This window comes from Lissotriton helveticus, chromosome 4_1 (genome assembly GCF_964261635.1).
Source record: "Lissotriton helveticus chromosome 4_1, aLisHel1.1, whole genome shotgun sequence".
NCBI lineage: Eukaryota > Metazoa > Chordata > Amphibia > Caudata > Salamandridae > Lissotriton > Lissotriton helveticus.
This window is the reverse complement of record NC_136063.1, coordinates 1,592,042,883-1,592,055,756: the sequence shown is the minus strand read 5'-3', so window position 1 is coordinate 1,592,055,756 and position 12,874 is coordinate 1,592,042,883. Positions and strand designations below refer to the sequence as shown.

Sequence of the window (12,874 nt, the reverse complement as noted above, 5' to 3'; positions counted from 1 at the left end):
GGGTGGGCCAACAAATTCACAAAAGCTATGCCACTGTGGTCCTCATAGAGGTTGGGCTCTCTTTGCTTCCAGGCGGGATTTGATAGGTGGGACATCATAGGCATCAATACTGTGGGTGATTTAGTCAGCAAAGGGACACTTCTCACCTTTCTAGACCTACAACAGAAATATGCTCTCGCACAGGGGGAAATTTTCCGCTATTTACAGATCAGGCATGCTATTCTCACACAAGTCCGGACCTCTCCTCCCTCCCAGACTCATCCCCCCTGAAGGAAAGATTGCTATCTGAGCCACTTATGACGAAAGCCATTTCATGCACATATCGTAAACTATGCAACAAGATGCCCGACTCCTTTCAGACCCTACGAGAACATTGGCAATCCAACGTAGGTCAGCTGGATGATGAGGACTGTCCGACTGCGCTGATGTCCCCCAGGGGGACGGCGATAAATCACCGCTTTCACCTGATACAGTTAAAAACACTACATAGATCCTACATGTCCGGAGTACTCCTGGCCAAGATTGGGAGACATCCTGATGATTTGTGCCTGAGGGGTTGTGGCCTGATAGGTATATTCTACCATATCCTGTGGGACTGTCCACATATACGGCCCCTATGGGAGAGGGCAACCAACAAAATGGAGGATACGCTGGGTAAACAGATTTTACTATCACCTCAACTGGGGCTTTAAATATATGGGAGGCCACTGACTTATCAGACATAGAGCAGCAATGGGTAGCATTAGGGTACCTGCTGGTGAAACGGGCAATTGCGATACATTGGGGATCCACCATGAGGCCAGGCGCGGTTCCTGCATGAGGGCATATGGGGCGGAGCACCACCAGTCTCAGAAGAAGGAGAAAGAGATTGAAAGGAGACTAGTGGTCTGAGGCTGCGGCACTCTGGTAGCAGTGCAGCAGGCAATGTACAAACACACCCTGCGCATGTGTGGTGGGCGTCCGATTTCAATATCGCCCAAGTCACACATGTGCAGAGTGTGTCTGTGAGGCAGTAGTGAGGGCAAGCAGACGCTACCTGAAGCAGCTGGTTTTCCAGGACTTCGGTCGGATTTTCGGCTCGCCCGGATCTCTGACGTAGCTAAGCTCAGAACATTCTTCTAGTTCTAGGATCCCACCTCCTCCTCTGACTGGATGACTGTTGATACAGTCACCGTATGCCAATAGGAGGCGGTATTTCAAGTACTGCTTCCTGCGCTGGTTTCATATTTCCCTTCTTCCTTGAACCAGCTTCAACCCGGACCAAGAGAAACCCCGTGATGAAGCTGAAAACAGTGAGTACTTAACGTGCTTTTGATTTATTTATTTATTTATTTTTGCAGATTTATATATCCTGAACTCGACCCGAAGGTATCGGAGCGCTTTAAACGAACACCAGTTATGTAGCACAAGGACACATTCATTTTTGGTATGCACTGGGAGATAATAATTGAATTGCCCAGAATCCGGATGCTTAGCCCACGCGAGGATCGAACCCGGTTCCCCAGCGCACTAAGCCCACAACACCACAAACCTCTGGCCCGGACCTTAAGCGGACTTCGACTGCCCCCGCCTGGACCACTGACAGCGGTATGCCAGCTCACGCAGTGGACTGCTCCTCGGCCCCCTGCCCTCCTTGCATCGGGCTGCTCTTCGGCGGTAAAGGGCAGGGTGTAGGTCGCGCGAGGGTGGGGGCCGGGGTCCCTGTTAAGTGCTGCACCCGCCCACCACTTTCAAAAGTCACCAGCCACTACTGCATGAGGCCATTAACAATCGGGTGGGTGGCAGAATGGGACAGGTGCATGATTGCGGAGAAATAGGTCTATAAACTAAGAGGTTGCCCTAAGAATTGAGACAAGAAATGGGGAGGGTCGAACACCTTTAGAGGTGAAATCTGTAGTTCTCCGACAGCGGATATGGCAATGGAACGGACCCGGATCGTGGACCCCCTGATTGGTTGACGCATGTTATGTAAGAATAATAACTAAGGGCCAGATGTAGGTGGCCATTTACCGACCGGTAACGGCCGATTTCGGCCGTTACCGACCGGTAAATGGGTTTTTGGTATGTAGGGGGCCAATTTTACCGAATCGGTAAATTTACCGAATCGGTAAAATACAGAATCGGTATTTTTACCGATTCGGTAACTGCCAGATGTAGGTGGGACTCTTCTGAGTCCCAAAGGCCTTTCAGATTCGGTATTTTACCACCCAATCCAATTGGGTGGTAAAATACCGAATACAGGTGTGTATGCACATGTGTGCATGCACACCTATGCCATGTGACAGACAGACATGCCCTTAGGGCATGTCTGTGTGCCACATGGCACACATGCCTGTATTTGGGGTGCTAGAGGGTGTCAAAGTGACACCCCCTGCACCCTGGCAGGAATCGGTATTTACCGGTTCGGTAATTACCGAATCGGTATTTCCCATTGATTCCTATGGGCTTCACAGCCCATAGGAATCAATAGGAAATACCGATTCGGTATTTACCGAATTGGTAAATACCGAATATTAACGATTCGGTATTTCTATTTTTAAAAATACCTACATCTCCCACCTTCATATTTACCGATTCATAAATACCGAATCGGTAAAATTCGGTATTTATGAATCGGTAAATACGAATTACCTACATCTGGCCCTGTATGTATTAAGTGATCCTTAAATATCGTGATGATATTGTATTGATGACTCTGCACTGTTTTAATTCAATAAAAATTGTTATAATAAAAAACAAAATAAATAAATAAAATAATTGAATGTGGAGAATTCAAGGCTTTCAGGTATAGTTATTCGGGCCATAATGAAGTTTGCACTTTTTTCAGATTTTCAACTATATATATTCTAGAAGAGACTCAAGCCAAATTCTGAGAAATGGGGATGCAGAGAAACAAGTGGTGGAAACAGTTCCATCTGAATAGAGGGACCCATGGAGCCACACTGACTCACAAGGTATTGTTGGAATTGTGTTGTTTTTTTAGGCAGAAATGCTCTAGACAATCTTGAATCCTGGAGACTGTTACACTTAGGGCCAGATTACAATGCGGTTAGGCTTGGCTTCGACCCTCGGTCTGAGCCATCTTAACCGCATCGTAATTACCGATTCGGTTTCCCTTCCAACCGACCCCTTATGATGAAGTTGGTAGAAAAGGAGACCAAAACGGTTTTCCGGATGGCTTCCGACGGGCTCGGAGAGCCCGTCCACTATCCGGAAGGCCCACAGTAATCCTACTGTGGGCCTTCAATTTCCCCACCAGAAAAAGGTTGGATGATGGGAACTGATATTTTGTGTGTTTCTATTTCTTCCAAAGTTTGACTACAGGGGTCTCTCCTTCTCTCTCCTGCCATGGGGCATGTAGGAAGCTTGACCAGGGTAAGGTTGTGAGCGGGTCTCACATTCATTTGAATAAAACTGCATGTGTTTCACGTTTGCAGTGACACGTGTTACACACAAATAGCCACTATATATATTAGTTATGCATGTGGGGCACTTACTGTATTTTAACCAAATGTTTTGATGGCAATCTCTCTTCTCTATTATATTTACAGGTTTCAGGAAATTCTCTTAGGTAGAGTGTGACACAGGTCAACCCCCCCCCCCAGTAGTAACTTCATACTAATATTTTGGTAAGATAGGAGCCCATTCTTTAATTTTTCCCGTCCTGATGAATGCCGCTGACCCTTTGGGCCACCAAGGCAAAAACATGTCAACAAACTTAACCACTACGGTGAAGGGGCAATAACTCCCCTTTTAATCGTTCTTGTATTTTTAATATCATATAATTGCCTATTTGAATAAATGTATAATGGCAATTATACAGATTTTTTAAATTTCACTCACTTTCACTGGCCCCCACTTAGCTTTAGAAGTACTTCCCTGTCTCCAGGTCTAGGCTCGTTCTCTATCAAACCAAGTTTTTAGAGAGCGAGGACGACCGATGATGAAGCATGACACCAGGTGGTGATTGAGGACAGTCCTTCATTTTTTTGTGAGATGCCAGCACTTTCACTTAGTATCTACTAAGTTTTGGTCATTGTAACTTGGAGCAGCTTCTTTTGTGTATTCACCTTGAGATGCTTGCCACGGGGTGCAGGAATGAACTGCACCCCTGCCCCTTACAATGTCAGCATGCATTCCATTCAGAATGCATGCTTTCATTGTAAGTATAGGCGTGCGACAGAAAATGGTTCGGTCGCAACCTAATTCCCGAGTTGTAACCGACGACAGGAGGTCCTTCAGTTACAGTTCCAGAACGATGTCGGACGGACTCCGGTCCCTCTGACATCGTAATCGGGCCCTTAGAGATGGATTGGCACACCATTTCATTCTCAAAATGTAAGAAATTTGGCTTACTTTCAAGTTTTAAAGCACATTTGACCAGTTCTGAAAATGATTGGGAACACATGTAGATATAGTTACATCAGAGTTTCCATAAGAAGAGGGAATCTGATCGTGCTAATAACTTTAGTGCTGCTTGAGTAGTCTACACAACACTTTCCCCCAAAAATGTCCATCCATCTTGGCTCCTTCATAGAAAGTTTCAAGCTGATTGGTTAAGCAGGGGGCAAGAAAAAGGGGAGCCCAACACATTGATTTCCTGTGTCAATTCCATAGGAAACTTTGCTCTCGGATACAGAAAAAACAGCTAAACGTAATTACACCAAATTTGGCAAAAAGTTAGAACCTCACTCAGAAAGCATACTTTTTGTGACGTGGTGTAAATCCATTCAGCCATTTTCAAGAAATGTGCATTTAAAGAGGGTTTCATGTTGGTCATGGAGGGGTTAATGCTCAGAAAAAGATTGGTATATCTGGACAGTTCACCCAGTGGGAGTACCGCAGTACCCAAAAATACAACAAATAGGGCATTCGGATAGGCCAACTGAGCTTTCTCTCCCATTGGCCATTTCAATACCTTGGTATTGAGCTAACTGATTGGCATTCCGCAACTGTGAACACACTATATTATGACTGCCATTACAGGACTCAGGGACTTTGTCCCATCATCCTGAAATAGTTGTTGAAAAGGGCATGAGGGGAAAGGATAGGGACACCCTGACACCCAGGTAATTCCCTGGGGACACAGAGAGACCCCCCTTAGATTAATGTAAAGAAAATATAGGGCTGCAAATACTGCGGTACTCTCACAGGACCCACCAGGGCCCTCCCACAAGGTACTGCAGTCCTCCCGCGGGAGTCACTGTACAAACGTCCACCCTATGATACAGTGATACTGTGCAAGCTTCCCAGAGGAAGCTTGCAGAGTTCCTTGGTACCTAGCGGTGGAAGCTTGTGAGTCAGGTACAGTGGAAGTCCTTGTGGATCAGTCCCATAGTTTGCAACGTTCACTGTAGAAAATATCCCATGCTGTTACTTACCAATCTATTCTTAGTGCAATATACAAGTGGAGAGGACATTTGCCCCTTGAGTTCAAACTTTGCACCTCACGATCAGATTATCTTTTCTTTTCATTAAATTCATTCAACTTCAGTACTTTCTTGGAAATAATTAATTCAATTTTGTTCCAAATCCATACAGTACCTGGACCACAATGATGGAAGTTCTTCTTGTAAATCAATATTGAAATCTTCAAACACTTTCTGGGCCTTTTGAAACTCTTCTTCTGCCTAAGGAAATGTAACACACCAACTTTCAATCTAACTAAATTATCACCTGCAATTTAATTGCAGCAAAATTCATCGAAATATAAATGTAATTATACAATTTCATCTAAAAATGAAATTCTTAAATGTCTTATAAAGAAAGAGAAATATTATTTACAACATTGGTAGAGTGCGTGCGTCACTAATCAGTGTGTTACTCATCATAAATTAAATAAAAATGCATTTTAGTCAATAGATTCAATCGTAATGAGGAGGGATGAGAGAAATTGCAGGTCTTTGCATAAGTAAATTGAATGAAGATTTCTAAACACCTATTCAACTCATGCTTGTATTCCGAATTTTTGGACACATTGCATCGCATAACTATTTTTACAAAATAAATGTGTGCTGGTGAAGTTATGCAAATTTCACAAACTTGTTAATTTCATGAAGACTTGAAGAGCAGTTTTAATTTTGCACACTCTTCGGACACAAATGAGCAGCTTTTAGGGGTCTTCCTCTATCTAGAAAAGGTTTTTTTGTACAATTTAGAAAAAATAGAAAAGTACTTCTTTACAAAATGTGTAAGTGATTTGTACAAACAAACGAAAAAAACAATTCATTTGGTGGAAAGATGCCCAGAAATTGGTGTGGAGCAATGAGGGTTCGACGGTGAGGATTTCCCTCATCCCATACACGGTGATTTTGGTTGGGAAAGCACAGTTTTGAGGAACCTTTGGCTATTTATAAGAGAAGGGATGTAGGGAGCATGCCATCTCTGAATAGTAATTGAGAGACTGATCACAAAACTTAAAAGCATGTCAGTTCTATCATTTGAAATTAATGCCAACACGACTTTGGAAAGTTTGAGGGAGAACTGTAAAATGAATATGAGGGAGAATGTTGCATTTAAGAGATGACTTTGCTACTATTATCCTAAGTGATCTTTCAGATCAAATTGTGCACTGCCCGGTTTGGGGCTCCCAAGCAATAAGAAAAATGTCCAGTAGCCTAATTTACAGTTGGGCGGAAGGGTGCTTCTACAGAAAGACGGCAGATCTTCAAACCTCTACACTTGATCCGTTTATGGTCTGGGGAAGTTCCCTATATCCAGTGGCTTAGCATAGGCTGTGACCACCGGATGGAAAGTTTGACCAATGGCTCATCGGTTAGTGGGATGGTTGGTAAATTATCTCAGAGTGGCAGCTCTATTTAGGGTGGATGTTACAACACACTATTTTCTGCTCAGACTGCCAGGGCAGTCCTGATCAGAAAACTAAAGAAATGACTCCCTGACTTTGAGAGAAAACTCCCTGCGTGTCAGGCAGATTTCCTTTTTTTTCCAAAGCAAACTCCTTCTTTGGGAGTTTGATTTTGAAAAACAAAAACAATTACTGAACGGGCACATTATTCATGGTACCTGCTCAGCAAAGTTTTAATGCTTTCAGTGGAGCTGTTGAAAAGGACATTCTGGAAGAGTTAAAAGAGATCTCTGCCTAACTGGAAGAGATCTTTCACCTTGGTGGTCGGTATACCAACAGCTCAGTGTAGTACACCGTCCTCCAGCCCTCCAAATGCCATACTGAAAAGAAGACCCAAAGCCTTCATTGTGAACTGTTGCTTGTTTTTGTCCCCACAGATCTTATCTTTGCAGAAGGTTTCAACCAATATTGTTTTACACGTCACATTTTTTGAAGTTGGCAAATATTAAACAAAATCCTCACAAAGTTTGTGAGGAGTAAGAAAATCAAAACACACAACTTTCCTTTCTACCTTTGAGGTAGAATGGGAGGTACACGTTTTTAAAGTTTGAATTAAAAATAGCGCCAAAATGCACAAGGTGGCAACCGCGATTATCTGGTCGCGCTGGACTAGGTTCAAAGTCAAAAGTTAAGGTCGATAGGCGATTCAACATCGACAGCTGCAGCTTAGATGGTGGTCTTAGCCTACGATGGTTCTCCAGACACAGAGTTGCCCAAAAGTTTCTAAATCCCACGTCTTGCTGTTTGACAACAGGAAGTGTACACTCTAACACCAGCCAAGGTCCAGGACCTGTAGGCACCACTTTGGGGTTCGGACTCACCCAAACAGAGGCCCGCATCAGGGTCGAGGGCAAGTATAGTTGGTACTAGTCAGCTGGACGGTTGTAAGGAAAGGCCTTGGAAGCTTGTTGCATCCCTGTAGCTCAAACAAGAGGCCAGCCAACTGACCCTTGGAGTAATTTCTGAGCTTCTGGATTCAAGGCAAGCAGGTCCAGTCTTCAGCCAGGTTTCAGACAGCAGGGTAGTCCTTCTTCTGATCTCCACAGGTCCAGGAAAGTCCTGATGAGACGTTCTGGGGTTGCCACTTTTATACCCTTTGTAAGCCTGTGGTGGAGGGCAATTCCTTTGTCCACCCCGTAAACCAGTCCTGGTTTTTCCCTCCCCCTGGGTTTGTTGCCAGCCTGTCTAGACAGACAACAGAGAGGTAGGGCTCGGTGTGAGCTGCTTCTGTCAATAACAGGGTAGGTACCCTTTGAAGTCAATAAGGGGATGGACACAGCCCCAGGATATCCTTTAAAGCTCAGGCATGGCTGAGTGCACTCCCTCAAGCCATCCTGCTCATTAGATGAACTTCTCTCCCCATGCCCAAGGCCCTTTGTCCCCTATCTGTGGGCAATACATATCTCACCTCAAGGAAGCCATTTACAGTCAGTGGACAATACACACTGGCAGGAAAGCCCTATTAGTTTAAGCAGAGAAATGTCAACTTTCTAAAAGTGCCATTTCTAAAATAGTAACAAAACATCCAACTGTTAAGTTGGATTTTAAATCACTAATACAATTTGTCCTTGAATTATGGGTCCAACTGCTCCTAAACTAAAGTTATGTATATTAAGTTATTGTAATGTAACCCAGTGTTTTCCTATGGGAGACACAGCTTTGCTATAGTTAAAAAACGAGTTTGGAGATTTTTCACCATCGTGCATGTAAAACATTAAATATACATGCTCTAGTTTTTAAATACCATGCAGCCTGTGCTATATGAATTTGGGGCTTACCTTAGTGGTGACTTATTTAAAAGGCAGGTTTAGGCCAGGCAAAAGGTTTATTTTGTCAAGTCAAAATGGCAGTTTATAACTGCACACATAGGCTGCAAGGGCATGCCTCCTGACATGTTTTACAACAGTACTATATTGGGTGGCCCATTTAATTCAAAAGCCTTACGTACACATAGTACAGGGATTTATAAGTAAATTAAATTAAATGTGCCAATTAGGTATATACCAATTTTACCAGGTTTATCAGAGAGAGCATAAGCACTTTACCATTGGTTAGCAGAAGTAACGGAAGCAGAGTCCTGTGGCCAACAAAAATTGATTCAGTCACAGAAAGCAAAAATCTGGGATGATGCAGTAGAAAGGGCAAATTTCAAACAGGCACCTATCCAGTACTACAGGACAGTTAATGAAAGTTATAAAGTTGTTCTCTCCAGTCGAAACAAGTCCAACAAACCCACATGACTTAACATGGATTCATGTAGATACCAACAAGTTTTCTCTTCCAAGACAGTTTTAATTTTCCAGGTTCTCTCAGAAAATTGGCTCCACAGACATGCACAGCAGAACAATTCTCCCCACATAACATTCACTAATCCACTCAATAATAATGGTGCCCCCGGTTAATTGGAAATGCTTCATGAGCTCGCCGTTCATCAGGATTCAGAGGACCTTTTTCTAAGTGCACATATCTGAGGTGCTAAGTTCTCCACCAGCTAGCAAAGCTGACTGTCTACAGCGATTCAGGCCTCACTAACCTTGAAATCCAAATCATGAATTTTGCTTCCTTGATATAGAAATTCCAGGAAGAGGCAGAATAGTGTTTCCAGTGTACCCTGCAAATACACAGGAATGCTTTACTGGTGTAGTTGGGGTGTCTTTATGTCAATCCAAATTTTATTTATTATTTTATTTATTTATTTATTTCATTTATAAAGCGCTCTATCACCTGACGGCATCCTGGCACTAGAGAACTCAGAGTACATGGCAAGAGGCGAACAAATAAAGCAACAGGGCAAACTGATGCAGGGCAATACAGCAACTAGACTATCGGAAACAACAGAGTTTTTAACTTCCTTCAAAAAAGAAGGATATCACTGATCTGTCTAAGGAAATGTGGCTCAGCAGGGTATGTACAGCCAAACCCTAGCAAACTAATGATAGGTAAATTCCAATCTCTGCTGCAACAGTACCTTTACTATAATGGCATCTACACTTCCATACATGTCACTAAAGTTTTAAAATATTTCGATTCAAACTAGTCTGCCCACAAGCGTCTAGCAAAACAACCTAAGGAAAGCACTCTTTCAAACGAATGAACCCTGACAACTACCAGAGAAACCAAACCAAAGACATTTCTTACCTCGAAGCAAAGCGAATAGGCAAGAACTCCAAAAGAGCATTGGATACAATTTGGCTGGGTGTGATGCCATTCTGAGTGGTACTTGTACAAAATGCTTAAGAACAAGAATAGAATAATTCTTCACAGCTCGTACCTTCGACCAAGACTTTGAGACTGGTAGGGCTTAACGCAGGGCTATTAGGACATAAGATTAATTTCCAGCTCAGAAAATGGAATTATCTCAGTAAATTCTTTTTAGGTGAGAAGGTATAAAAATGCAAACTCCTATATCTCAGAAAGTAAACCAGATATTTAAAATTCGTCTTACGATTTGTGTATTTTTCGGGGAAAAATGTATTCACTGCAAATTGATTTTAAACACTGAGATTCATGTCTCCTTATAAAATTTTAATTTAAGTTAGACTTGTCCATATGTCAAATGCTGCTACAGGCTGAAAGCCTGCATCCTGGCAATTCTATTCACAGAGGCAGGATTCGTGACAGTGGATATTCAAATTACATTTCACAATCTCAGGATCATTACACATATGTTGCTGGATGGGGTTGTCCATACTTCAACAGTTACCTTACAATTAGGCTGTGTTAAGACCCTGACCTGAAGCCTCTGCGGGTGACATCTTTCTCACAGCCTTAATAGTTGCAGTTTTATCACATACAAGTTTGTGTGTGGTGTGTATATCTTGTCATCTGCCCCACAGACAGCACTGAAACCCCATCCAAGCCAGAAGCAATGGCAACAGTGGCAACCCCAGAGACCTTATGTAAAAAAATCAAGGATGCAAGAACGAACCTATTCATTGCAGCTTCCATTTGTCTCTGAACCATAACTTACCTCTGGGGTCTCTGAACCCTCTTGTTGGGGTCAGTGCACTCTGATTTAACCCATGAAGGAGACTGGGCCCTCACAGCCATAGTTTCCACACAGCCATGGTCCTCACACAGCCATGCAAACGCACATTCAACATTTTAGGAAATACGTCTCTAATTATCGCTTCAATCGCACTCCTGTCTTTTCAGCCACACTCTGACCCACCAGTAGGTATAGAATGTAGCTTCTTGAGATACACTAAAAAGATCTTCCCAGGAGAGCTCATGAACCTCGTTCTGATGTTTGTGGTTGCTATAATCCTAGCACGCCCTATTGCGCTCTTGGGGGTTGGGCAACGTTTTATTTTTTTACTTCTACTCCCACCATGATTAGACCTTGAAGGGCCAACTACAGTTCTCTAGTGGTCTTCCCCAGAGGTGTTCTAGAGCATCCCAGAAGACACCCATCAGTTAACTCTCCTAGCTGGCCCCCAAGGCTGATGTAATGAAACTTCCATCAGATATTGATACTACTCACAACATACTGAGTGGGAGCCCTGTCACATTTAGACCATGTATCACCTCATATTCTTCAGCAGTGTGATATTTGGTTATCACCCACTCATCGAATTCTGTACTGTGATCATTCATTCTCTAAAGTCTAGACTGGATAGCTAGACATTTCTTTACCTCTACAAAAATAAGTTATTTTGCAAATGTACATGTAGTGTTTTATGTATTAAGGCACTGAGGAAAAGTTTCAGAAAACTCATAAAAATATTCCCCTGAGTACCAGTCCCAAACATTCCCCTTCCATCTAAAGTATTTCACAACTAAGCTCAAAAGCATTTAACACTGAGCAACAGACACACCAATAGGAGAGCCCTTCCAAGTAGGCTTTCTTGTCAATAGTAAGGAAATGTAGGTTAAATAAGTCTCATTAGAAACCCCAATTTAAGTTCCAAATCTCTCTCTATTCTAGGTGGAAGGGCCGACTATTCAATCTTCAGACACAACTCACATTGGACTGCCCTGCTGCTTGAAAGACTGCTTTGACTGGGCCTGCTTGCCTTCATCGTAGACTAACCAGAATGACTCCAAGGATTAGTTGCCTGACCTCCTGTGTGAGTTACAGGTACACAAGAAGCTTCAGAGCCCTCCCTGCAACTGGCCAGCTGACCTACAACACTGGGCCTGCCTGGACCTGCACCTGGATCTGCCCGAGTGAGTTCCTGATCCCCAAGTGGTGCCTCCCCAGGATCTGGATCCTTGGTTCGCATCAGGGTATAGTCCTCCATGTCTAACTGTGGGCTTCATCAAATCCAACACAGCACAACGCAAACTCGAAGCAGAACCTCGCATGACAGGCCCTCATAGCTCCTGGTTGGTGGCCCCATTGGAACTGACACTGCACGATGCAAATCGACTTAACTCGATGCAGAACTTCGCAACACAGCCAGCCCTCACAGCTCTTGATGGGAACCTACTCCGAGTGATGTGAAGCCTCGTTTCTAGGACATAAGTTACAACTCTCAGCTGAACTAATGTGGTCCCAGTATCGAGCCTGCACTCCATTGCGGTTGGCCTGAAATTGTGACTTTGTACCGGATTGACCAGATAACTGCAGTTGCCACTTTGTACTTTTGTTTCTACTTTTACTAAACACTTTAAACATCGATATGTACTGTTCCACTGATTAGAGTTTTGTCATTCTGGCATAATTTTTTTTTTCAAATGTACTCTATTTTTCTAAAGTGGTCTGGGATTTGTCTTGTGCTTTCATTTTATTTCTGTTTTTGTGCTGCATAAATACTTTATACATTACCTCTAAGTTAAGACTGACTGCTTTTGTTCCAAGCTAGCAGAGGGCTAAGCAGAAGCTAATTTAGTGACTTATGAGGTTCACCCTGACAAGGATTGCGGCTGCTGCCTGAGTGGGGCTTCTAAATTATTTGAACCAAAATGACAAAATGTGTCAGCTCATGATCCAAAAGGAAGGATTTTAGACAGTTCACTGCTTGATTGTTTGGGTTAGACCAGGGGGGGTTGAAGTCTCCCAGG

The 12,874-nt window shown here is 43.2% G+C and overlaps 1 protein-coding gene across 4 annotated transcripts in view; it reads right to left on the bottom strand.

Moving 5' to 3' along the window:
• Positions 1 to 12,874, bottom strand: part of AMPH (amphiphysin) — a 959,953-nt gene that overhangs the window by 290,086 nt on the left and 656,993 nt on the right. For all 4 annotated transcript variants that reach the window (XM_078688208.1, XM_078688209.1, XM_078688210.1 and 1 more), the window contains exon 7: positions 5,545 to 5,630. In XM_078688208.1, coding sequence (XP_078544334.1) covers positions 5,545 to 5,630 — 86 coding nt within the window. The remainder of the gene's footprint in view (positions 1 to 5,544; positions 5,631 to 12,874) is intronic.